The sequence below is a fragment of the Mobula birostris genome, chromosome 10 (assembly GCF_030028105.1).
Source record: "Mobula birostris isolate sMobBir1 chromosome 10, sMobBir1.hap1, whole genome shotgun sequence".
NCBI lineage: Eukaryota > Metazoa > Chordata > Chondrichthyes > Myliobatiformes > Myliobatidae > Mobula > Mobula birostris.
This window is the reverse complement of record NC_092379.1, coordinates 43,687,483-43,714,806: the sequence shown is the minus strand read 5'-3', so window position 1 is coordinate 43,714,806 and position 27,324 is coordinate 43,687,483. Positions and strand designations below refer to the sequence as shown.

General features: G+C 44.2%; 2 protein-coding genes across 2 annotated transcripts in view; both read left to right on the top strand.

The window, feature by feature from the left end:
• Positions 1–7,171, top strand: part of LOC140203642 (serine/threonine-protein phosphatase 2A 65 kDa regulatory subunit A beta isoform-like) — an 84,876-nt gene extending 77,705 nt beyond the window's left edge. Inside the window, exons 17-19 of the mRNA XM_072269690.1 lie at positions 1,661–1,760; positions 4,775–5,007; positions 6,775–7,171. Coding sequence (XP_072125791.1) covers positions 1,661–1,760; positions 4,775–5,007; positions 6,775–7,171 — 730 coding nt within the window. The remainder of the gene's footprint in view (positions 1–1,660; positions 1,761–4,774; positions 5,008–6,774) is intronic.
• A 56-nt stretch (positions 7,172–7,227) lies between these two features.
• LOC140203641 (uncharacterized) overlaps positions 7,228–27,324 on the top strand; it is a 43,812-nt gene continuing 23,715 nt past the window's right edge. Inside the window, exons 1-4 of the mRNA XM_072269689.1 lie at positions 7,228–7,260; positions 9,744–9,899; positions 13,451–13,559; positions 14,149–14,334. Coding sequence (XP_072125790.1) covers positions 7,228–7,260; positions 9,744–9,899; positions 13,451–13,559; positions 14,149–14,334 — 484 coding nt within the window. The remainder of the gene's footprint in view (positions 7,261–9,743; positions 9,900–13,450; positions 13,560–14,148; positions 14,335–27,324) is intronic.

Genomic DNA, 27,324 nt, shown 5'->3' with positions numbered 1-27,324 from the left:
TAGAGTGGACGTGGAGAGGATGTTTCCTATGGCAGGGGAGTCTAAGGCTAGAGGACACAGCCCCAGAATAGAGGGATATCCTTTTAGAATGAAAATGATGAGGAATTTCTTCAGCCAGAGGGTGGTGAATATGTGGAATTCTGTGCCACAGGTGGCTGTGGAGGACAAGTCATTGGGTATATTTAAGGCAGAGATTGATAGGTTCTTGATAGGTTCATGGCATCAAAGGTTACTGGGAGAAGACTGGGGAGTGGGGCAGAGGAGGCGAAAAAAGGATCAGCCATGATTGAAAGACAAATTGATAAGACTCTTGATTAATCGCAGCATGGAAGGATACAGGGAGAAGGCAGGATATTGGGGCTGAGAGGGGAAAATGGATCGATGGGCCAAATAGCCTAACTCTGCACCTATATCTTATGGAACTATTCAAACAACAACTGTGCCCACGTTTCAGTTTAGAATTGCAGGCATCACAGGGGCTCCAAGAAAACGTTTCTGAATTGCTATTTTCTGTAATACAAAGCCACGCCATCTCAGCGTTCTTCACGAAAAACTGCTAAGAGTTTGTGTTATTTTATATACAGCCCCCACCCACACATGAGCAAATTGGATTCCTTACGTAAATGCTTTAAGAATTCTCTGCCTGTACTCGCAGGTAATTTTACACAAAAAGAAAACAGTTTTGAAAGGAGTATCAATACAAAAAGAACGTACACACTCTATACGCAACATACTGACGCTGGAATGTCTAATTTGAAACCACTGCAATCAATAAAGTAAAACATGGAATAGTAAAGTACAGAAACAGGCCATTCGGCCCACAATGTTGTGCTGAACCAGCTAAAAAGAAAATCAAAAACCACCAAGAACTAATCCCTCCTACCTACACAATGTCCATCTCCCTCCATCTTTCTCATACCCATGCGCCTATCCAAAAGTCTCTGAAAAGTCTCTACCATCATACCAGTCAATGTATTCCAGGCATCCACCACTCTGATGGTAAAAAAAACTTACCCCTCGCATCCCCCTTGAACCTACCTACCCACTCTCACCTTTAATGAATACCTCTGGTATTAGACATTTAAATCCTGGGAAACAGATACTCCTCTTTACTTAATCTATGCACATGCTCCTCATAATCTTACAAACCTCTAGCAGATCTCCCCTCGGCCTCCAGCGCTTCAGAGAAAACAACATAAGTTTATCCAGCTCTCATGATCACACGTCCTCTAAACCAGGCAACATTCTGGCGAACCTCTTCCGCATCGACCCCAAAGCCCCAACATCTTTCCTATAGTGGGACAATCAGAACTGCATGCAATACTCCAGACGTGGCCCACCCAGAGTCTGATAAAGTTGCAGCACTTCCTCTAAAGCAGGCAGCATCCTGGTTAAACCTCATTGATCGAGCTACTTTGGTGGTTTCATAAATTGATTTCATTGTTTTAATTCTGAATTGTCCTATGATGAACTGATCACTGAAAATCATTTCAATTTGATCTATGCCCTGTAATAGCCTGAGGCCCTCGTTATTTAATTTCAGAATCTTGTTCCCCATTACGGGTATTTAAAAACAATACAAGTATGTTATTTTAAATAAATATTTAATGCATAGGACCATTGCATCTGGGCATTAAAATCTGTGTTTTGTTTCCCCCAGTTGGGCTCATGTTGAACGTATATTTGGTCAATACAGAGCAGAGGTTTCAGTGTTCGGGGGACGGTATCAGTCCGTGTCGGTTTTCCAACAGGCTGCGCGGGTGAACCTGGATCAGGGGTAGAGTAACTACACTTCACTGTAGCAATTCTCAATGATACACCCCTCCAATATTTCAACCAGGTCCTGAAGAAGGGTCTCGGCCAGAAACATCGACCGCTTACTCTTTTCCACAGACGCTGCCTGAGCTGCTGAGTTTCTCCAGTGTTTTGTGAGAGTTGCTTTGGATTTCCAGCATCTGCAGACTTTCTCGTGCCTACAAATATGTTGGGGTGGCACAAAGCCTCATCTGCCTCAAAGATTTTATTGCAAACAATAAAAGCAGAGAGGGTTCTGTATGTGTCCGTTTACCCCTCATTCAGGCAACCCATCATAACAAAGAAAGATTACACGGCCATTGCCGGGTTTGGAGGACCTGAGTTATATGGAAAGATTGAATATGTTAGGACTTCTTTTTAACTTGGCACATAGAAGATTGCAAAGAGATATGACAGAAGGAGACAAGATTATGAGGGGTTTAGATAGGGTAAATGCAAGCAGTCATTGTCCACTGAGGTTGGATGAGACTGCAGCTAGAGGTCATGGGTTAAGGGTGAAAGGTGAAATGTTTAAGGGGAACATGTGCTGAACTTTTCTATGACTCATTATTAAGTCATTTACTTTATCATTGCCTGTGGAACCCTGCTGCTTTGAGAATCATCTTCTGGAAATTAACCTTTATTAAGACATTAATACCACTTCAATGGCATTAACCGCGTGTCCGTCTTGAGCAGTGCTTTGTAAATGTACGTCCACTCTTACCAGCAAACAGTGAACAGACTCCGGTCCGCCAACGAGCACCGTGAAGCTCCCTAGTTGCTCCACTAATGCCAGCAGTGCCTCGTCTTCATCGAAAATGGTGTCTGCATCGAGACGAGAAATCAGTGGCAAGGCGACTCTGAGAGGCAGCCCAACCACACGCAGCTTTGTACCTACCAGTCAGAAGTGGGAGCAGCTCATTCCGGGTACGCTCTACCCCCAAGGACAAGGCAATTGTGGACAGTTGCTTTATGTTGTTCAACCGTGACTGGGGAAAGGAAAGAAATGAAATTGATCAATGCCATCCAACCCTGAACAGAATTATGGAAAAAAAAAGGTATTTTGCTTAAACTATGCTGCAATCAAAAATACACCACTAAGTGCCCCTTGTAACAATTAAATGCAGGTAATGGCGAACAGAACAGAAACCCATAGCAGAAAGCATTACTTCCAGAGCAGAGTGAGGTTATTGTTGTGATAGAAAGATTGGATCTCATGATTTAGCGATTCAATCCATTTCTTGCTTGGGCATTGTTGTGTATGTGGCCGGGTTACACAATAAAACTATAAATAAAAATGCTGGAGACTGGAGCCAAGTTAACAGGGTTTTTCTCACTGACGGAACCCGAACTGAACACAGATATACAGATCAATACGCGCCTAATAGCGCATGCTCAATAACGCGTTACTACGACATAAAATAGTCCCATGTTATACAGTAGGCTATATGGTACAGGCATAATTCATTAGTACAGTTGATGAGGTTCAGTAATAACACTGGCCACTCCACTGGGCAGCGCACAACATTATTCTCGTCAGCACAAGTCCCGAGCCCAGTCATTAAATGGTTTCTCTTTCTACAGATGCCAAGCCTCTGCTTTGGACACCCATTTCCATGAATACAGGACCATAATTCACTGAAAGTGGTACCATGGGTAAATATGGTCATGAAGAAAGCTTCTGGCACCTTGGCCTTCATAAATCAAGGTAAGTTTGGATGTTATGTTGAAATTCTATAAGACAGTAGTAAGACCTAATTTGGAGTGTTGCGTGCACTTTCAGCTGCCTACCCACAGGAAAGATGTCAGTAAAGTTGAAAGAGTACAGAGAAGGTTTATAAGGATGGTGCCAGGACTGGAGGACCTGAGTTATGAGGGAAGATTGAATAGGTTAGGCCCTTATTGCTTGGAACATAGAAGATTGAGAGGAGATTTGACAGAGGTATGAGGGATCTAGGGTAAATGCAAGCAGACTTTTTCCACTGAGGTTGGGTGAGACTACAACCAGAGGCCATGGTTTAAGGGTGAAAGGTGAGAGGTTTAAGGGGAACATGAGGGGGAATTTCTTCACTCAGAAGGTGGTGAGAGTGTGGAATGAGCTGCCAGCACAAGTAGTGGATGCGAGCTCAATTGAATTGACTTTATTATCAACATCCTTCATATACACGAGTAAAAATCTTTATGTTACGTCTCCGTCTAAATGTGCAATTTATAATAAATAGTATGTATGTACGGTTCTCAGTAATGTTAACTGCTAAGGCTATTAAAATGGCTTCTCTGTAATGTTAACTGTTAAGGCGAATGTAATGTCTTCCCTGCAATGCTAACTGCTGATGTAATGGTTTCCCTGTAGCTGTGATGTTTGGGTTATAACTACAGATAACAGGGAACTAACCAATGGGAGACATGTTATTCTATCTTGTATGTTTGGAAACCGAGTTGGTACACAGGCTTTCTGGTGAGGTGAGGGAAGAGGAAGGACAAGTGTGGGGAGCGCTCGGTGGTCACAGGACGGCGTATATGGGAATTCGATGGTCCGGAGGTTGCTGGCGGTTCTGCGGAGGTCGTTTATGAAAGAACACCAGATGCGTGAGCTCCAACAATTTTTGTGCACGAATTGATAATTTTAAGAGCGGCGCCTTTGTCTCTTATAACTGGGGAGAGACAACCTAATGCACTATTGATTGCTCCATTTATTTAATATTAGTACAGTGTTTTCTGATTAGGAACCTTGGGAATTTCTGTGATTGAGAAAATATGTCCTTTGATTTATACAGTTTTTGATAGTTTGTGTTTTGTCCTCCAGCACGGCTCTATATTCTTCTGCCTTTAAATGTTTCTCTGTCTCATTTTCTTTATGAGAATTCCTAATTCTCAGCAATTTAAGAATTTATCTTAAAGATTGTTTCTAAATATTGTGTACCTTAGAAGTAGAGTAAAAAGAAGATGTGTTTCAGTTTAATTCTTTCCCACTAATCAGCCTCCCTTGGAGAACCTGGCAACGGTGGAAAAATCGGTAGTACGAGATAAAGCCATCGATTCACTGCGAGCCATCTCCCACGAGCACTCTCCTGCAGACCTAGAAGTCCACTTTGTGCCACTGGTCAAGCGCCTGACTTGTGGTGACTGGTTCACGTCCAGGACTTCGGCATGCAGCCTTTTCAGCGTCTGCTACCCTCGGGTATCCAGTTCTGTAAAGGCCGAGCTGCGTCAGTAAGTACTTTCCTCCCTTGGAATGCTGGAGATGAACATGATTGAAGTTAGCTAGGAATATTACAGTATTATTGTAGAAAATCTACATCCTGTAGTATCGCTCATTATGTACCGTGTGGTATGGTGTGGGCGATCGTGGGTCTCTCCGTGGACACGATTGTTCTTGGCGAAGTTTTCTACAGAAGTGGTTTGCCATCGCCTTCTTTCTGGGCAGCGTGTGTCTTTACAAGACGGGTGACCCCCAGCCCATTATCAATACGCTTCCGAGACTGTCTGACTGGTGTCAGTGTCAGGAGTTGAGATCTGCACCTGCTGCTCATACAACCATCCACCACCTGCTCCCACGGCTTCACGTAGTCCTGATCGGGGAGGCTAAGCGGGTGCTACACCTTGCCCTAGGGTGACCTGCAGGCTAGTGGAGGGAAGGAGTGCCTTACACCTTCTTTGGCAGGGACGTATTTCCTTCCTGCCACCCAATTTCGGAAAAATTTGGTTTTATTGGCGATAAGATGCTACCACCATGGTGGACGGGACCTTGTTTTAACTGAGTGGGTAGAAGTTTCTAGTTTAGAGAATAATCAGCCCCAAAATAGCACAGAAAGTGTGGCATTTTTGTTTTTAATGACATAAACTGAAGGTTTTTTGTGTGTTTTTAGTGAGGAAGGAGCAAAAGCCGAGGTGCATCATAGTCGAGTGGTGCTCATCGCTTACTCTCGGCTGTGGGGTTGAAGTGGCCTTGTCATTTACAAAGGCGTGCTCTTTTTGAGAGCTGTGTCTTGTCAAGCCTGTTGCTCTGCTTCAGGGCCATTTTGATTAATCTGGCGCACAGAGGATTTCACTTGTTCGGAGGTGTTTGAGTTTTGTCGGACGAGAAGGTTGCTTTGGTAACTGTGTGCCCCTGCAGTCCACAACCAATGGCTCTGTTCTGCTCCAAGTGCGGGAGTCCCACATCTGGGGTTCACTTCCAGCCGCTTTACTCCCTGAATTAAAATTTTTTGTGGTGTCATTTGTGTAAACTTTCAGATACAGTCAGTTGTTTCAGAAAAAGACAGGGCTGTATGGTGGGGAAATTCTAGGCAGCTTCTAGAGTAGGTTACGTGGTCAGCACAACATTGTGGGCTGAAGGGTCTGTAATGTGCTGTAAATTTCTATATTCTGTTGCTATCTTGAAGTATTTCTCAGGATAAAATCTGAATACCACAAATATTGGATTTTTGGGTGGTGTGGTGGAGATGCGTCTCTACCAAAGGAGGTGTAAGGCTTCCTTCTGCTGGTCTGCAGGCCACCCTTGGGCAAGGTGTAGCTCCTGCTTCGATACCATCGACCCCTCCCGACCGCCCCCGCCCCGATCAGGGTCAGGTGAAGCCATGGGATCAGGTGGTGGATGAGCAGCCGGTGCAGATCACAAGTCCCGGTTATGCGACACCTGACGCCAGGTAGACAGTTTCTGAAGTGTATTGATAATGGGCTGGGGGTCACCCACCTTGTAAAGACACACACTGCCCAGAAGGCGGAAATGTCAAACCACTTCTGTAGAAAACTTTACGGAGAACAATCAGGGTCATGGAAAGACTGTGACCACCCATAGCATATGACGCAGCACATAATGATGATGGGTTTAGCAAAATATTTTACTAGCTTCTGATTTAGAAACATTAATTGCAAAAATGTCAATTTTTAGTGCTTGTATTTCTGCTTGCGAATTGTTAAGTTCTGCATCAATGGGCGACTACTCCTATGTGACCTTTAATTTTATTTTTTCTGCAGACTTTTCCACAGCTTGTGCTCAGATGACACACCAGTGGTCCGCCAGGCAGCAGCATCAAAGTTGGGTGAATTTGCAAAGGTTGTGGAGCTGGAGTTTTTGAAAAGTGACATTATACCCCTCTTCACTTCCCTGGCTTCTGATGAGCAGTTATGTAGTTGTAGAGCAGATACTGGGGTGGCAGCGGGAAGTCAAATTGAAGTGGGTGGCCATTGGGATACCCCGGCTGTCTCAGCGGACCCAGAGAAGGTGCTCGATGAAGAAGCGCCCCCCCGCACCCCCAACCCCATCTGTGTTGGTCCTCCGATGTCGAGGAGGCCACGGCAGGAGCTCCAGATACAGCGAATAGCCCCGAGAGGAAAGCACCGCTTCGCCTGCAAGAACTGTTTGCAGCCCTGAACGGAGGCAAATGGGCGACTGTAGACCTTGTCTTGCTTTCGGGGAGAGCGGCGAGGATGAATGAGTGGCGTGGAACCCTGAAGGGTGGGGTGGGGAAAGTGGGGTGTGATTAGTGGCAGAGACCTCTTGAAGATAGCGGAGGATTGAGATTAGTCTAGGAGTCTATTGTGGGTGGTGGGGGCTACAGACACTGATGCGCTGGAAAGGCTTGTGGGGTGGGAATGCAGGTGACGTGGATGAGGGAAGCGTGGATTATAGTGAAGAAAGGTGATCTTATTCCCCATGGCTTGTCATGATTTATCTTGCTGAAGCTGCTGCTGTCACCTTGGCTTTAAGACACATGTGTATCAATTGCTTGTACTGAGGAGCCTCTGTATCCCACACGTCATGGCAGTGTGTGAAATAACGGAGAGCACTTGGCTCATTCCGGTCACAGGCTGTCTGTCATTCCGCTCACTGGAGCAATTGCATGATTTCACACCTCCCCCCCAACATTACCGCTTGCATTTTACTGTATGGATGAGCTGGAAGTGGGAAAGATTAGTACGGATGGTGTGTCCGTGGCAAAGAACTGAGTTGCATCCGGTTAATACGTCCATGTACTCAATATGCTACGCCTTGTTAATGCCACTTCCTGCTTGCAAAGTTTCTGTTGTTGTAGTCTGCACCATCTGTTCACCTTTGTAACCGGGGTTCACAACCCTCTTTTACGCCATCGACCCCCTACCATCAACCGAGGGGCCCCAGGTTGGGAGCCTCTGCTTTATAAAGTTCCTTTGTCCACAGCAGATGGAAGCAGTGCCTGTCAATCTATCGGCATGATTACACCATTCCAGTACTCCAGCTGGAGATGCTCCTCCAAGAAGGTGGTTATCTTGAGGCTTTTGCCTGAAGAGTGAACTGTTTAATCAGTGTGTGTCCTTTCATATTCCTCCAACCTAAAGTATCCCGGGCAAAAGGCTTGACGCAGTCCGCAGTATCCTCGTGTACTAAGGAGCCAGAGTCGTACAGAAATGGTACGCTGAAGGGGAGCTGGGATGGACACTTTGACCCTCACCTAGCTTCTGGTTAACGGTTGGACGTGTGCTCCTTGGTGTTGAGTAAGCTTCTCTTCTGGTTACTGTCCAGTGACTCCTGGAAATAAACCTTCACATCTGTAGCCAAAGAGATGTTCACACTTGTTCCAGGTTCAGACCCCACCAATGATGGCTAGCGTATCAAAACAAGGATGCAATGTTCACATTTTATAAGGCTTCACTTGGAATATTGAAGGTAGTTTTGGGCCCCTTATCTAACAAAGGGTGTGCCAAGACAGGAGTGGGTTCAAAGGAGGGTCACGAAACTGATTCCAGGATTGAAAGGCTTGTCGTACGAGGAGCATTCGATGGCTCTGTGCCTGTACTCATTTGAATTCAGAAGAATGAGGGGGAGGAATCTCATTGCAACCTGTCAAATACTGAAAGGCCTCTAGAGTGGATATGGGGAGGATGTTTTCTATGGTGGGACAGCCTAAGACCAGAGGAAGCAATCTCAGAACAGAGGTTTGTCCATTTAGAATGGAGATGAGGAAGGATTTCCTTATCCAGAGAATCTGTGGAATTCATTGTCACAGAGGAGAAGTCATTGGGTATCTTCAGGGCAGAGAGGTTGATAGATTCTTGATTAGTCAGGGCATGAGAAGTGACCTGGTTGAAGCGTATAAGACGATGAGAGGCATTAATCGTGTGGATAGCCGGCGGCTTTTTCCCAGGGCTGAAATGGCTAACATGAGGGGGCATAGTTTTAAGGTGCTTGAAAGTAGGTATAAGGGGGACGTCAGAGGGAATTTTCTCAACTAGAGCGTGCTGGGTGTGTGGAATGCACTGACAACAAAGGTGGTAGAGATGGATACAGTAGGGTATTTTAAGAGACTCTTAGATAGGTACATGAAGCTTAGAAAAATAGAGGGCTATGTGGTACGGAAATTCTAGGCAGTTTCTCGAGTAGGTTACTTGGTCGACGCAACTTTGGGGCCGGATGGCCTGTAAAGTGCTGTAGATTTCCGTGTTTCTATGAAGGGATATGGGGAGAGGGCAGGAGATTGGGCTGAAGGCGAAATGGATCAACCATGATGAAATGGCAGGGCAGGCTCGATGGGCCAAATGGCCTAATTCAGCTCCTATATCCTACGGTGAAAAGTGACCACTTGGGTGATTAGCTTGGAGATTCACTCAGCAGAGAGTGGTGCTTCAAGAGCAGGAGAAAGAAAATTGATTCATCAATAAATTTTGCTCTGTCATGACATTTGCTAATATACTGATCCAAGGAATGCTTCCATCAAAGGTTGCATGTTGATACACTCCAGTACTTGTATCCTGGGAAGATTCCAGCACACATTGCAAAGTAATGAATCCTGTTGCTACTTTCTAGGTGATCTGACGGATATCATCCGGGAATCAATTGTTATATTGTCAGTATTTATTTTTATGATTTTTTTGATGAGATTAGTTCTTCCTAATGTTAACTTCAGTAAATTAATTTTGTTTTTTAATGAAGAACCAGCTCAAACCCGGTTTGAACATCTTTTTCACAGGATTCGGTGAGGCTGTTGGCAGTTGAGGCTTGTGTGAGCATAGCCCAGCTGCTGCCCCAGGAAGACCTGGAAGCGTTGGTGATGCCGACCCTCCGGCAGGCAGTGGACGATGAATCCTGGCATGTTCACTATGTGGTAGCAGACAAATTTTCTGAGGTACGTGTTATTGCTAAAGCACAAAGTGCATCTCTTTGGTATGATGATATGGTGCATTTATGTTTTAAAGCTAGTCTTTAAGTTTTCTGTTCCAGCTGGAATCCCTTCTGATTCTGTCAAAAGTCATGAAAACATGATTAGTTCCTCTAATATAGTTTTAAAAAATCATTAAATCAAGCATCTGCGTATTTTTAATATAAAAAGCTAATTGACTGACATGCCAAAAGGTGCTGAGATTTCTTACCAGACTCATTTAATTAGCCTGTTTTTAAACATGGATCTGAAATAGAACAAAGTTGGTCTGAATTGAGCTCAGATCTTTTTCAGTGTATCTGAAGGATAATCCTGTGACAGGGGTTTAGAACAAACTTGTTGGCATAGTGCCAGGGATCTGGGGATTCAGCACGTGCACAGGTTGATGACACTGATATTTTTCACTTTTGACTGGAGGAAATCAAGGGGAACTTCAGTTCTGTTTAAAAATGAGGCGAAAGGTCGAAAAGCCAGGACGATCCTCAGAGACTTTGCCACTCAGGAACTTGAAACTACTCACCCTTTCCACAGTCCCCTTGATTAGGACTGACGTGTGTTCCCTTGACTTCCCCTTCCTGACGTCCACAATCAGTTCCTTGGTCTTACTGTCGTTGTGGTAAATTTTGTGATGTAGTGCATTAATTAAATGCTGCTTAAAACTTTTGATGGACTGGACCTTGCTGGTTCCTTCCCACTGCTGACTTCACACAGACCGGGTATGGGGTAGGGAGGTTGTGATTCAACTTCACCTTCCTCTGGTCCACAATCAGTTCCTTGGTCTTACTGACAAAGTGCCAGATTGTTGCCACACCACTCAACCAGCTGATCTATCTCACTCCTCTTCGGCTCCTTGTCACCATCTGAAATTCTGCCAACAATAGTTGTGTCATCGGCAGATTTATAGTCCCGAAGAGCAGTCTCGGCCCGAAAGATCGACTGCTTATTTCATTTCCATAGATGCTGCCTGGCCTGCTGAGTTCCTCCAGTATTTTGTGCTGGGTTTCCAGCATCTGCAGAATCTCCTGTGTGTTTATAGTTTTTGAACCAGATGGTCTTTGTTCTCAGTATAAAACTTGTTGCCTCAGGCTTCCTCCTGGTGCTCCGGTTTCCTCGCACAGTCCAAAAGCATTCCGGTTAGTAGGTTAAAGGGTCATTGTAGATTGTTGCACAAGTTGGTGGGTTACTGGCGGTGCCGTTTGAAGGGCCGGAACAGCTTGTTGCGTTCTGTGTCTCCAATTAAATCTATGCCCTTTAGTCTTAGGCTTTCCCAGCCTGGGAAAACACTCGGATCAACTGAAATCTCCGTGCTTTTCTCACCACAGTGTCATCCAAATCCTCAAAATAAAGGCACATTGCCTCCATAGGTTAATTGCAAACAATAACAATCAGGTTAACATTATTTAACAATTAAGAAGCATTATTTAATGATTAAGTAACATTATTTAGTTTTTTTGACGTGAGAAACTAGCTGATTACAATTGCTCACGTTGTTGTCTGTGTACCATACTTTCGGATTCAGAGCCATCAACGACAATATTTTCTCAACTTTGCCTTTCTTTAAAAATTTAAAATTCCTTCTCTTAAGGCCAGGAAATTCCGGTCCCACCCCAAAGCATTGAAATTAAATCTTTCTGTTCTGTATAAGTGTAAAATCTGTACTGAAGCAGCTGGTTTATCTGTGGATATTTTACCAAGGATAGATCATTACAGCTGTTTTACCTGGGTAACACTAAAGATTGCTGCTTCTAAATGGACACCATTTATCTGACCATTCCCTTTTTCTCCCCACTCATTTATTTCTTTACCAGAGCATGAGGTATCCACTCATTGATAAACATCTGAACACAATGGCAACATTTCTCTGGGTTTCTTTCCTCTTACCCCATGGCTTCACGTGACCCTGATTGGGGGGGTGGGGTTGGCTAAGCAGGTGCTACACCTTGCCCAAGGGTGACTTGCAGGCTAGCGGAGGGAAGGAATGCCTTACACCTCTCTTGGTAAAGATGTATTTCCACCCTGCCACCCATGATAAAATTACATAATTCAAAACTGTAAACCTGATCGAAAATTAAAGCAAATTACAGATGGACCAGTGTTCAAAAGCACACAGAAAACACAGCCATTTTGTCATCTTAGGATTGTTACCCTTGGAACAGGCAAAGACGTTATATTGTCTGTCTTTATATGATAACTAACCCGTGTTCAAAAATAAGCTCCATATAAGGTAACACACAAAAATGCTGGAAGAACTCAGCAGGTCAGGCTGCATCTAATGAAGTGAATAAACAGTCGGTGTTTTGCGCCAAGACCCCTCATCAGGACCAGAAAGGAAGGGGGAAGATGCCAGAATAAGAACGTGGGGGGCATGGAGGAGAAGGGGAATATTCTAGAAAGTGATAGTTGAAGGAAAGTTCGTGGGAAAGGGTTCACACAAAATGCAGGGGGAACTCAGCAGATCAGACTGCATCTATGGAAGTGAATAAGCAGTGGATGTTTTGGGCCAAGACCTTTCATCAGGACTGGAAAGGAAGGGGAAATATGCCAGAACAAGATAAAGGTTGCCAGAGCACTTGTGAAATTGGCACCAACCCATTATTGGAAAACAATTGCATTAGAACGGTACGGAGTTTATTGTATTTATAATGTTCTGCTATCATTGCTAATGACAGACCACAACAGAAGGCACTTTCTATGCTCAAGACCACATATAAACTAATCTTGCAATGAAGTCCATAGCTAAAGTACAGTTCAGATTTTCAATTTTGAAGTTCATATTTTCAGAGTACATACCTGTCACCACGTACAACCCTGAGATTCATTTTCCTGTGGGCATAGCAATTTCTATAGAATAGTAACTGTAAACAGGATCAATAAAAGATAAAGTACAAATGCAAATATAAATAAATAGCAATAAATAACAAGAGTATGAAATAAAAAGATAAAGAGTAATTAAAGTAAGATCATTGCTTGTGAGAACATCTCAATTGATTAAGTGTACTTATCCCCTGTAGTTCAAGAGCCTGATGGTTGAAGTGTAGTAACTGTTCTTGAACCTGGTGGTGTGGGTCCTGAGGCTCCTGCACCTTCTACCTGATGGTTGAAGTGTAGTAACTGTTCTTGAACCTGGTGGTTTGAGTCCTGAGGCTCCTGTACCTTCTACCTGATGGTTGAGGGGTAGTAACTGTTCTTGAACCTGGTGGTTTGAGTCCTGAGGCTCCTGTACCTTCTACCTGATGGTTGAGGGGTAGTAACTGTTCTTGAACCTGGAGGTGTGGGTCCTGAGGCTCCTGTACCTTCTACCTGATGGTTGAGGGGTAGTAACTGTTCTTGAACCTGGTGGTGTGGGTCCTGAGGGTTCTGTACCTTCTACCTGATGGCAGCAGCGAGACGAGTGTGGAAAAGAAAGATGGTGATGTCTTTGTGATTCCTCTGTTCACGTGTTAATGCACAGATTGCTGCTATTGAAACCCGCTCTATCTTTGTTACTCATTTGGTTTCTCTTGCCTTTAAGGCTTCAGAAAACCATGGGTCCTGAAATTGCGGAAAATGATCTGGTTCCTGCTTTCCAAAACCTGTTGAAAGATTGTGAGGCTGAAGTGCGAGCAGCTGGGGCCAACAAAGTTAAAGGTTGGTTGGGAATTCTCATTCTTGTCTTTTCCATCCGGTTTAAGATGTTGTTGGTAAAGCACAGTGACAACTTTCTGGCAGCAGAAACAACTATCAATTACTTTAGTAATAGACTCTCGTTCTGGGCAATGACACTGCAATCTGTGCCTGTAACAATCCTAGTGGAGACGAGGCCTTTGATCCAGCTGTACAACCTGGCATTTTGCAGTGCAGTCCTGAACATTATTTGCTTCCGTTTCTTGTCTGCACAATTTGTCTTTTTTTCCTGCGCATTGTGTGATTGATGGTTTTCTGTTTTTAATGGGTTCTGTTGGGTTCCTTTGCTTTGTGGCTGCCTGTAAGGAGACAAATGTCAAGGTTGTGTATAGTACGCATGGTGGTTGCACATTTTGTCCGACGATGACAGGAAACTTGTGCGGGAGAGTTTTTAAAATGGAAAAGCCTTTGCACTGTGGCAGTTCCACTCTCTTGGCCTCAGAAGTCCGGGTCCAGTGGTATGAACAAGCGCCAGAAGAAACAGGAGTCTTCTTGTTTGCAGTGGATGACCAGGATGCTTTCTGTGTCTTTTCATGCCCCTCGTTCTCCGCAGAGCGATGCAGAGCCACCTTCCTGGCCGTTGGGTTTTACTGTAGATCACACCCGCCCAGTCCGCTGAGGCTGACTTTGCGTGCTAGGACTGGCTTGTCCGAATCTCACCGGAGTATGAGACTGCTGTCACGTGCAAATGGCTGCTTGCAGCCACAGGGGAGAGATGAGTGTCCGGTGGGGAGCAAAGGTTAGTGAGCTGCCCCGGAATGGACACGACAAGCCCCTTCACCAGAGGTGCGACCCCTTCCCTGGACACCCCTGAACTTTGAACTCCTGTGAAAGATGTAAACAAGGTTGAAAGAATGCAGAGAAAATGTATAAAGATGTTGCCTGGTCTGGAGGACCTGACTTAGAAGGAAAGATTGAATAGGTTAGGACTGTATTCTTCAGAATGCAGAAGATTGAGAGGAGATTTGATGGAGGTACAATATTATGGGGGGGGTATAGATGGGATAAATGCAAGCAGGTTTTTTCCACTGTGGTTGGGTTGGACTACAACCAGAGGTCATGGGTTAAGAGTGAAAGGTGACAAGTTTAAGGGGAACATGAGGGGAAACTTCTTCACACAGAGGGTCATGAGAGTGGAACGAGCTGCCAGCACAAGTGGACCATGCAGTTTTGATTTCAATATTTAAGAGAAGTTTGAATAGGTACATGGATAGTAGGGATATGGGGGTGGTGGTGGTGTTATGGACCTGGTGCAGGCAGATGGGAGTAGACAGTTTGAATTGTTCAGAATGGACGAGAGGGGCCAAAGGGCCTTTTCTGCGCTGTGCTTTTCGATGACTCTATTTAATGTGGTACCACATATCCAGGTGACACTTCTCCAAGTGAGAACAGCATGCCAGCATGCCTCCCCTTTGGCATCCTGATCTGATCCCAGAACTGGATGACAGCAAATGGAAAGGAATTGTGTGCCACTTGACTTCATGTTTCGATGGTGGCTGCTCCTTACAAAGTGCACTTCATTGCTTGTGCAGAGTCTTGAAAGGTTGTGAGATTGTGAAAAAGAGTGAGTGGTGTTCTTTACGTTTGTACCACTGACTGCCTAACCCGAGGCCCTCCGTTGGTCAGGGTCCACCATGGATGTTACGTGCAGCTGTCTACGTGATACGTAAGCCAGGGCAGTATGATATGGAGAGTAAGCTGTTGCCCATGTAGCAGGCTCCCCCTCTCCACGCATCTGATGAATCCAAAGAATTGGCAGAGACCGATACAGTTTGGTACCAGTGGCGTCGCAGGAGTTGCCAGTCAGCGTTGAACTCAACGTAGGACTGCCTGGGAGAATCCGGCTCTGGATTTTTCCCTCGGGGTTTACTCCTGTGAGTGAGTATAGCCGCAAGGCATTGGAGGTTTGAGCTCAGAGTCTTCCTTCTCCTAGATGAGCTGCCAACCATGAGCCCCATCTGACCAAAGTGACCAGTTTTAAAGTGTCAGTGACCTGCCTTCTGCTGTCAGTAAGCCACATGCAAAGGCCAGGAGCTGGACTTGGTGTGAGAGGCTGTTTGAGGTGCATGCCATGAGGAGCATTTAGTCTGTAGTGGGAGCTTGTCCCCATTACCGCCCCTGGCCATGACAACCTTAAGGAATCATTGACTGCCTAATAAGCTGCATCTTTTCTCATGTACGTGTCACTTGATCGGATCTTTCATCAGAGAAACTGGGGTGGATGTCGGGCCACCCAGCCACACCACTGTCCACCGATTGTGTCTGCAGAAGCGCATCATCACATAGAGAGATAAACTGGAACTAGAAACTAGAGCACATCATAAACCTGAATGAGTCGAAATCTACTTCGATTAAAGCATGCTCAGGTACCATCGGCCGACAGCATCGGGGGAGAGAGGGAGATTCACTTGAGTGTGAGGCCCTTCCTTTGATTCCCTACTTTCGAGTAAGCAAGCTAGTAGACAAAGGTAGAAATATTGTGATGTTGCTTCCCAGATGGACCCACTTCATCCACAAAATCTGGCTCCAATCGTGCGTTTTGAAAAGGAATGCATGAGTTATATTTAGCCTTTCAGATTGTGGTAGTTTAGTCATGGATTATGCCTTCATGCAAAGTGGAGCTGGCCGGGATAAGTATCGCAGCATCAGTCGTCTTGGCCTGGCCAGTTTCCATAAATCAAATGTTTCAAGTGAATTGTGATGTGCCTGCCAAAGTTCTTTGCCAGTCATCTTCAGTAGCTGGTACATTAATGCCAACTCATGGAGTTCATTTGCACCAGAACAACTTAGAGGAGGAGTGGGCCAATGTGATACCTCTGAATATCTATTTAGTAAGATTACAGTGCAGAATAGGTACACTGAGCCACACTGCCCAGCTATCCCCCAATTCAATCCTGACCTAATCACGGGACAATTTACCAGTTAATGACCAGTTAACTTATGAAATGTGCACTCGAAGGAAACCCATACCGTCACAGGGAGACTGTACAGATGTGCCAGAATTGAACCTGTGCTGTCTGACTCTTGATGTTTACACTGTAGGTGCTGGCCTTGCTTTTCCTTGTGCGACTTAAATTGTGCTTCAGAATGTATGTTTTCTCTTGCCACTATCTTCTGAGAAGATAGAAATATTAAGGCAGATGCTTTTCAGCAATTGCTTAATCTGTTAAACTTTATTGATTTATCAGTGTGGTGAGAGTGTGGAACGAGCTGCCAGCGCAAGTGGTGCGTGCAAGCTCGATTTCAACGTTTAAGAGAAGTTTGGATGGGTACGTAGATGGTAGTGGTATTGAGGGCTATGGTCCAGATGCAGGTTGATGGGAGTAGGCAATTTAAATGGATCGGCACAGAATAGATGGGCTGAAGGACCTATTTCTGTGCTGTACTTTTCTCTGACTCCATTGTTTTGTTTGAGAATAACTCTCTAACGTGCAGTACTCTATCTTGCAGATTTCTGTGAAAACTTGCCAGTAGATTGCAGGGAGACTGTCATAATAAGTCACATCTTGCCGTATGTTAAGGTAATATGCCTTCTCAAATTCTTGGCTGGTTATACAGTCTATCTAAAATTAATGTAGCAACTCATCTCATTCACTTCAGGAAAAAGTCCCTCAGTATTTTGGGTGGGCCTGAAACGAGGATTCAGGCACCTTTTAATTCAAGTTTTATCACTCTGAACTGCTTGTAACTGGAAAAGCTCAATGTCCAAGCACAAGTCACATCTTGCCCCCTCTCCCGTCCCCTCTCCCGCCCCATCCCCCTCTCCCACTCCCTCCCCACCCCCCTCTCCCACTCCCTCCCCATCCCCCTCTCCCAAAGGGCTGAGTTCTGCGGAAGGGTTTTGGACAGAAATGTCGACTGTCCTTTTCTCCATAGGTGCTGCCTGGCCTGCTGAGTTCCTCCAGCATCTTGTGTGTGTTGCTGGTTTTTTAACATAGTGTTGGCTGCCTGGAGTGATGGGAGAGGCAGATATATCGGGGACTTTTAATGACGTTTAGATAAGCACACGAATGTGAGGAAAACGGAAGAATATGGACATCGTGTAGATAAGATTGCCCACTTGATTAGGAATTTAAGTATAACATTGTGGGTCATAGGGCCGCTTCTGTTCCATGATTTATATAAACTAGAATATCAAACTGTAAACAAAATTATTTAAGAATGATCCGTGACTGACCAGGTGGATCATAAGAACGTGGAGCAGGATGGCATCATGACTGAGATATCTAATGACAAACAAGAGAAAATCTGCAGATGCTGGAAATCCGAGCAACACACACAAAATGCTGAAGGGACTCAGCAGGCCAGGCAGCTTCTATGGGGAACAGTACAGTCGATGTTTCTGTAGGTGCTGCCTGGCCTGCTGAGTTCCTCCAGCATTTTGTGCGTGTTGACTGAGATACCTGTCTGGGTTTTCATTTGATCATTTCATGGGATTGAATTCAAGAGCAGAGAGGTCATGCTGCAACTCTACAGGGTACTGGTGAGGCCGTACCTGGAGTGCTGTGTGCAGTTCTGGTCTCTATACTTGAGGAAGGATATATTGGCTTTGGAGGCAGTGCAGAGGAGGTTCACCAAGTTAATCCCAGAGATGAAGGGGTTAACCTATGAGGAGAGATTGAGTTGCCTCGGACTATACTCTCTGGAATTCAGAAGAATGAGAGGATATCTTAGGGAAACATACAAAATTTTGAAATGGATAGATAAGATAGAAGTAGGAAAGTTATTTCCATTGGTAGGTGAGACTAGAACTAGGGGACATTGCCTCAAGATTCAGGGGAGAAGATTTAGGACAGAGATGAGGAGAAACTGTTTTTCCCAGAGAGTGGTGAATCTGTGGAATTCTCTGGCCGGGGAAGCAGTGGAGGCTTCTTCACTAGATATATTTAAGATACAGTTATATACATTTTTAGATAGTAGGGGAATTAAGGGTTATGGGGAAAAGGCAGGTGGATGGAGCTGAGTTTAAGGACCGATCAGCCATGATCTTACTGAATGGCGGGGCAGGCTTGATGGGCCGGATGGCCTACTCCTGCTCCGATTTCTTATGTTTTTCTGAATCATGAATGGAATAACAACTGTTTCTTCCACCGGAGTCTCTCCAACTGTTCTTTTAGTTTGAGAGCTTTAGATAAGAGCAAATGTGCATTGCGTTCTTTAGAAGCAGTGATGTGAGCTGGTTTGTAATCTCAGTGCATATTGGATTAAAGGGCAATCGGTTAATGGTGTGATGGAGCTGTTATTTCTCCATCTATCATGTTCCTTATTTATTTTGTTGTGAACTTAAACAAAACTGCTGCATGTGCAAATTCTGGATTTTTTAATTAATATGGAAATTTGCATTCTTTCATTATTTTTACAGAATTAAAATTATTTTTAAATATGTAAAAAAAAATCTCTCCCCTCCCCTCTCCTTCCTCAATTCCCCACTCTGAGCTTTTACTTCTCACCTGTCTATTACTTCTCCCTGGGTCCCCACCTCCTTCCACCTGTCCTGTGGTCCACTCTCTTCTCCTCTCCTCTCTCAGATTCTTTCTTCTCCAGCCATTGACGTTTCCCACCCACCTGTCTTCACCTAACACCTTCCAGCTGGCCTGCTTCCCCTCTCCTCACCTTTATATCCTAGCATCTTCCGCCTCCCTTTACAGTCCCGATAAAAGGCCTCGGCCTGAAACACCGACTGTTTACTCATTCCCATAGATGCTGCCTGAGCTGCTGAGTTCCTCCAGCGTTTTGGGTGAGTTGCTCTGGATTTTCAACGTCTGCAGACTTGATTCCCTTCATGTGCTACACCTCAGAAGATTCCCCAAATGTCGGAAATGCCTCGATTTTCCAGGCACAGCTGACAGATTCCAAGTGTACATCTTCAAATTGTCAGCTGTTAATTCAAGCCTTGAATTATTTGTTAGTTTGAAATGAAATCAAGAAAAAAGCCTGCCGAATCATGATTTGAACTGTTGTATAATTTAATAGTGATTAGTATTTTGCATGTATTTATGCCAAAGGTGCAGAAAGATTTCTCAAACGCAGAAATTCAAGTGTTTTTCTTTTGTGAAATGCAGCTTTTCACAAAATGACCGTTGTTTCCTCCCATGGCCCTCCCGAGGAGCTCGCCTGCACGCAGGGAGAGTGAACGGACAATAAAGGACAATTAAGACTCAGGAACAGAATTAGGCCACTCAGCCCATCGTGTCTGCTTCGCCATTCCATCATGGCTGGCTTATTACCCTCTCGGCCCCATTCTCCTGCCTTCTTCCCCGTAACCTTTAACACCCTGACTAATCAAGGACGGGTCAGCCTCCACGTTAAATATACCCAGTGACTCGTCCTCCACAGCCATCAGCGTTGATGGATTGCACAAATCCACCGCCCTTTCACTGAAGAAATTTCCTCTCAGCTCTGTTCTAAATGGACGTCCCTGTATTCTGAGGCAGTGCCCTCTGGTCACAGGAAACGTCCTCCCTGTTCTAGGCCTCTTAATATTCCATAAGTTTCAATGAGATTCACCTCTCTTCCTTCCCGTCTGAACTCCATCGAGGACAAAGCCGGAGCCGTCAAGCACTCCTCTTGTTTGTTTCATTCCCAGGATCATCCTCGTGAACCCTCTCTAATACCAGCACATCTTAGATAAAGGGCCCAAAGCTGCTCACTATACCCCAAACTGCGTTCTGACCAATGCCATATAAAGCTTCAGCATTACCCTTATATTTTTTCTAGTCCTCTCAAAATGAATGCCAACATTCCATTTTCTTTCCGTACCACCAACTCAGCCTGCAAGATAATGTTTAGGGAACCCTGCATGAGGTCTCCCAATTGCCTTTGCACGTCTGATTTCTGAATTTTCTGCCCATTTGGAAAATAGTACACGTCTTTACTCCTTCTACCAAAGTGCATGGCCATACGTTTCTGGTAGTAGGCACCCTTCGATCCCGGGGATGATGGGTTTGTGCCTCTGGTGGACTGTGTCCTCTCCTGGGCAAGTAGGTTTGAAGGACCGGCTCTTGTCAATGCAGCAGGCTCCCCCTCTCCACGTCACTCATGTTGTCGAAGGGAAGGGCAAGCGCCAATACAGCTCGGCACCAGTGTCATCGCAGAGGTTGCCAGACTGAAGCTGTAAACAACATCAAACTGCCTTAGGGATTTACCCCCAAAGCCTTTCCCATGGGTGGGCATGACTGCAAGGCAGTGGAGGTTTAAAATCAGGGTTTTCCTTTTCTTAAGCGGGCTGCCGCCCAAGGCTGAGGAATCCTACCTACTCGAAACACTTTCGGACACCACAGTATATTCCAACTGCCACTGCCTTGCTATTCTACCAATCTATCAAGTCCTTCTTCAGACTCTCTGCCCCTCCACCTATCTTGGTATCATCCACAAATGTCACCATCAAGCCATCAATTCCGTTGTCCAGATCATTGACATCTGCTTGAAAAGAAACGGTCACAATACCAACCCCTGTGGAACACTAATAGTCACCTGCAGTCAACCAGAAAAGGCCCCTTTCATTTGCAATTCTTTGCCTCCCGTCAGTCAGCCAAGCTTCTATCTTTACTAGAATATCTTCTGTAATACCATGGGCTCTTAACTTGCTAAGGCGTCTCATGTGCGGCATCTTGTCAAACTCCAAGTAAACAACATCCACTGACCCTCCCTTGTCTATCCTGCCTGTAATTTCCCCTTAAGGAAACCATGCACCTCTAAGTACTGGGAGCCTCGTCCTTAATAATGGACTCCCAACATTTTCCCAACCACTGAAGTCAGGCTGAAGGGCCTATAGTTTCATGTCTTTTGCCTCCCTCCCTTCAGAGTGAAGTGACATTTGGAAATTTCCAGTCCTCTGGAACCATTCCAGATTCTAATGACTCTTGAAAGATCATTACTCATGCCTCCCCAATCTCTACAGCTGCCTCTTTCAGAACCCTGCGGTGTAGCCCATCTAGTCCAGGTGACTTGACTACCTTCAAAACTTTCAGCTTCCAAGCACCTTCTCCTTAATAAAAGCAACTGCACTCACTTCTGTGAACTGACTCTCGAATTTCTGGCATACTGCTCGTGTGACCATAACTTGGACCATAATGTATAGTACTGTGCAAAAGTCTTAGGCTGGTGTATATAGCTAGGGTGTCTTTGCGTTTTGCACGGTCCTGTAGTAATTCTTATATATTGCACTGTGCTGCTGCTGCCGCAAAAAAAAATCAAATTTCTTGACATCTGTGAGTGATGATAAACCTCACAGATGTCTGATATGGGTCTCTGATGTGGACTGAGAGTGGGAAGGGGGCAGGGAGAGGTGAGTTGTGTCCCTGTCCCCCTCTTTTGGTGAATGTCGGTGATAGCGTAGGATGATATCGTGGTTCTGCATTTGTGTTTATGGACTGTGGACTTTTTCAGATTTAGGGTTTTTATATTCTGTTTTTTTCATCGCCTTATTCTTTTCGTTTTGTTGTGTGAGGGGAGGGTGTTTGGGGGTAAAATGCTCTGTTAGTTTTTCGTGCAGGGGATGGATTGGGGGGGTCGATGTTGCTGTTCCATTTTATGTGTGGCGGGAGGGGTAGTTTTGGGGATCAGATGATCAGGATGCCATTATTTTTTGTACCAGGGCTGGGGAGGTGTAGGTTTCATGCTTCTCTCTGAGTGACTTTCATCTTCTTTCTTTGCTTCGTGGCTATCTGGAGAAGACAAATTTCAGAATTGTATTTGGATACGTGCTTTGATCATAAACAAACCTTTGACTCTTTGGTTGGGAAAAGGGGGAAGGGAGCGGAAAGCACCAGAGAGACATTCTGTAATGACCAATAGACCAATTGTTTGGAATCAAATGCCCTTGCTTGTGTTCTCAGGGCTGAGTGTGTCTGCACTCGCACCACCCCCTCCTGCCCCTGGCAGTCCACCTCAGCCACCTCTCTCACACCCCTCCCGTGGGTGCTCCACTCTCACCATTCCCAACATCCTGTGCTCCCGCCAGATTTACAAACTTGCTCTCCACTGCACGTTGGCAAGTACAGTTCTGTGCAAAAGTCTTTGGCACCCTGGCTGGATGTGCATGTGCCTAAGTACTGTAAGTGTGAAAGTAGCATTCATATTTCTTTTGTGAGATTAATATTTCATAAATGTCCAAGATGATACTTTGAAAGCAGAGAGTCTGGGGAGCGCCAGTGTGTTTGTCAGACAGCGTTCGCAGTATGAATGTTTTTCACCTTTGCTGTACTCAGAAAATTGCCTTTCCTTCCTAGTGCCCTGAGGTCCGTTTGAACATAATCTCCAATCTGGACTGCGTGAATGAAGTTATTGGAATTCACCAGTTATCACAGTCTCTCCTGCCAGCCATTGTAGAATTAGCAGAAGATGCCAAATGGAGAGTGCGCCTTGCGATAATCGAGTACATGCCTCTGCTTGCAGGGCTGCTGGTGGGTGGTTTATTCTAAAATGTTTTTATAGTCTATTAGCAATGCTTCCATATGGATGATTTGCAGAATGGAAATGACTGCCTATATCAAATTGATACTTTAGTTTAAAGACGGAAATAACTTTGAACATCTTCTTTCCTTTTACACCAGAAGCAAATGTGCGATAGTAGCAATTATACTTGTAGCCCACTGACATGGGTAGTCTTAATTTAGACTTGGGGCTCCCAACCTTTTTTTTAATTGACCATTAACCAAGCAGGGGTGGAAACCCCTGGTTTAGACCATCAGGTTTAGGCCCCTGTTTAAGGACTGCGGACTTTGTCAGACTTACGGATTTTATATTCTGTTTTTATATTGTCTGTTTCTTTTCATTTTGTTGTGCGAGGGGAGGGTGTTTGGGGGTAAAATGTTCTGTTGGTTTTGTGTGGGGGGTGGGCTGGGGTTGTTGCTGTTCCATTTTCTGTGTGGAGGGAGGGGTGGTTTTGGGGGGGGTCTGATGATCAGGATGCCATTCAATGACTTTCATGTTTTTTCTTTGTTTCATGGCTATCTGGGGAAGACAAATTTCAGAGTTGTACATGATAATAAGTGAGCCTTTGGCCTGCACATCAAACAGACACAAACAGAAAGGGCAATAAACTCCATACAATCAGATGAGGGGGTGACAACGGTTGTCGCAGAGGAAATAAACAATATCTTTTTGAGATTTTACCAAGATCTGTACAGCTCAGAATATTCAGATTCAGCTCCACAAATACAAAAGGAATTTCTCGACTTGTTATAACTTATACCCCGAGATGAAACGTCCATGACATCACTGGAGTTTAACTTAGAGGCTAAAGAATTGTCTGCAGCTATAACTAACATGAAGGGAGGGAAAACTCCTGGGCCCAATGGAAATTCCGATTGAAATATATAAAATCTTTAAGACTAAACTAATACCACCTCTGCTTGATATGTATCAGGAGTCATTTGACACTGGATCCCTTCCCTCCTCTCTTATTATGGCAGCAATCACACTACTGTTAAAACCTGGAAAACCACCATCCCTTTGTGGATCTTATAGGTCAATCTCACATCTGAACAATGATCTCAAAATTCTCTGTAAGGTATTAGTTAGGAGGCTGGAGCCACTCTTGCCAAAAATGGTCCACACTGACCAAAATGGATTTGTAAGGGAAGGCAGGGCTTCCACAACATTCGAAGAGTGCTTAATATACTTTATGAAAAATCTGGAAGCTCTGATAGCGCTATTCTGTCATTGGATGCCGAGAAAGCCTTTGACAGAGTGGAGTGGAATAGGGGGAAAACTTCTAAGATACAGCTTCTATATTCTAACCCACAGGCTGAAGTTTCAACTAACGAGCTTTTTTCAGCATCTTTTAAACTCCAACGGGGAACAAGACAGGGCTGTCCCCTATCTCCCCTCCTGTTTATCCTGGCCATTGCGCCACTTGCTATGCCAATTTGAAAACAGGCTAACATAGCAGGAATAACTATAGGAGATGTGGAACATCGCATAGCCCTGTACATGGATGATGTAATTTTGTCAGAACAGGGTTTACCTATTTGGGTGTTAAAATTACTCCTACTATTGATAAAATTATCCCAACTAATTATAAACCTCTCACAGACTCAGTTATTCAACTTACAAACAGATGGACGAAATTGCTCATAAATTTGATTGGACGCATAAACATTCTAAAAATGTCAATTTTACTGAAGTTCCTGTACCTTTTCCAATCTATCCCACTTTCTCCTCCATCATCTTTCTTTTATTTATTTTTTTTTAATTTTATTTTTATTTGGATAAGGAATTCACAAATATCATGTACTTTTTTCACACATATAACCTTTTCCATTTTTTTATATGTATAAAACTACAATTATTTATACATTCTTAAGTACACATTGAGATGATACAAAAGGAAAATAAACATTTAAATAGATAATTATGTACTGTGGTAAATCTAACCAATTAGGCTAAGTAATGGAATTAGTTGTTAAGAAAAATGGTAATAATAGTTTCCATATAACCCTTCTGGACCATTTCCACTGGTCCAAAATGTTGTATATAACCCTAAGTATCAACCATTGCAGGTGTTTATATCCTAATTTGTTCGTGCTTGCTCCTGCCCGCAGACATAATTATCCAATTCCTATGTACTTATTTACTCTTTCTTTTATTTATTAAAGAAATTTTTTTCTAATTTCATCTGGAATAATAGATGTCCAAGGCTCAGGCTTTTCCTGTTATATCTGCCGTATGATAGAGGTGGCTTACAGCTACCAAATCTTATATGGTATTTCTGGGCGGCCCAAATTAGAGCAGGAATGTTTTATTTTGTTAAGGATCACTCCCCTCCTTGGGTCTCAGTGGAATCCCAGTTGATCAATATCCCTCTAGAACTATATATGTATTCAGCAAATAAGAAAAACCTGGTCACACAATCTAAAATCCCTTTCTTAAAAAATACAATAATGATTTGGCACGGTGCTCTTGCGTAAATGGGTGAGACATCACAGTTATCCCAGTTTACTCCTATCTTTGGTAATGATAGCTCCAGCCCAGCAGAGCGGATCCTAATTTTAAAACTTGGTCGCCCCGAGGCATAGCTAAGGTGTCTGATCTTTATAATGGCAATTCATTTATGTCTTTTGAAGAACTCAAGGTCACATATGGAATTCCAACAAAACACTTTTTTAAATGCCTTTAGTTGCAAAGTTTTATTATGTCCAGGCAAAGTTACAGTTTGAAGCTCCCTCCTTTATTTACCCTAGAAGACATCACTCTGAAATTATCTGAAGCTAGGGGACAAGTGTCTGAATTATACATGTAAGGCTTTCTTCTTTTATGTTACTTGCTAAGGCTAATAAAATGGCTTCTCTGTACTGTTAACTGCTGAGACAGTGGTTCTCTAGAGCAGCTTGTTTGGGTTATAATTACTGATACAGGAATTGTATTCATTTGCTAACCAATTGGGATAGATGGTATTCTTTCTTGTGTGTCTGTAAGCTATTCTTTTTCGTGGGCTTTGGGCAGAAGGCGTGATGGGGACAGAGAGAGGAGACGCGAGGAGAGAGATGCTGTAAGCTGGGCAACGGCACGGACCCCGAGCGGGAGTCCGAGGCCCAGGGTCTTCAGCGAGAATAGGAGGCGAGGACAGACTCGTGTGGAGTGTTTGGTGGATCACCGAGGGTGGTCCCATTCGTGGGTTGGCGGAGTTCAGAGGACATTGATTGGAGGAAGGGGGACCCGGTTCTGTAAGAGCTCCAACGAGTGTGCACCGAACTGATAGTTACTGACTTGGCACCTTTATTCTATTTGTTTCTACTAACCCATCACCAAGAAATACTTATAAAGTGTAATCATTTAATGGCATATGGCGTACTGTCTGTTAATTGGCGGTGTGGGGTACATCACACAGCATCCACACAGACCTGATCTCCCCGTTTGGCGGGGCTGAAGGCTGCTCCCCCTAGACGAAAGCGAGCTGAGCGAGTCTGAGGCTTACCAGGGGGCTACATACAAATTGTTTGCAAGTAAATGCAAAGAGTCATCAAACAACATGCTACAAGCATGGAGAACTGATTTGCATGAGAATCTGTCAGAAAAAGAGTGGTCAGAAGCTTGTTCCTTCGTTCAAACCCAGTCAGTGAACACTCATTCTAAGCGGATAACCAGACAGTACATTACTCCAGTCAGGTTTCGTCACTTTAACCCCAACATTCCAGAAACATGCTTTAAATGTAATCACTAAAAGGGGTCTCTGTTCCATTGTATGTGCGAGTGCCCCCAGATAATCTGCTTCTGGAAGAAGGTGCTGGATTTGATTAGTCAGATTATTGGAAAAAAGGTGCTCCTTGATCCTAAATTATGTATTCTGAACATTTATCCAAAGGACTTTGTAACCTCCAAAAGTGCAAGGTCTCTGCTTAATATTTGTTTTTTGAAAGCCAGACGTTGCATAGCCTATTCATGGAAGAAACCCACAACCAGTGGACTTTCACAATGGCTGAAAGGAGTGACTTCGTATCTTGCTCTAGAAAAGATCAACTACATCACAGAAAAACAAACTTGGCAAATGTCGGGAAATTTGGGATATTTTCTACAAGTTTCTGGAGAACAATATTTGGGATGATGAAAGTAACAAATTGAATTGACAGCTTGTTTTTAATGGCCGGGTGTTTGCTGTTTTTGTGCGTTGTTTTTCCTTTTATTTCTGATGTATTTTATTTTTCCCTTTTTCTTTAACCTTGTTGCACTTTCAAACCTATGGATGATCGAATGTGTTTACTTTTCATTCTGTAAAAGCAATAAAGAG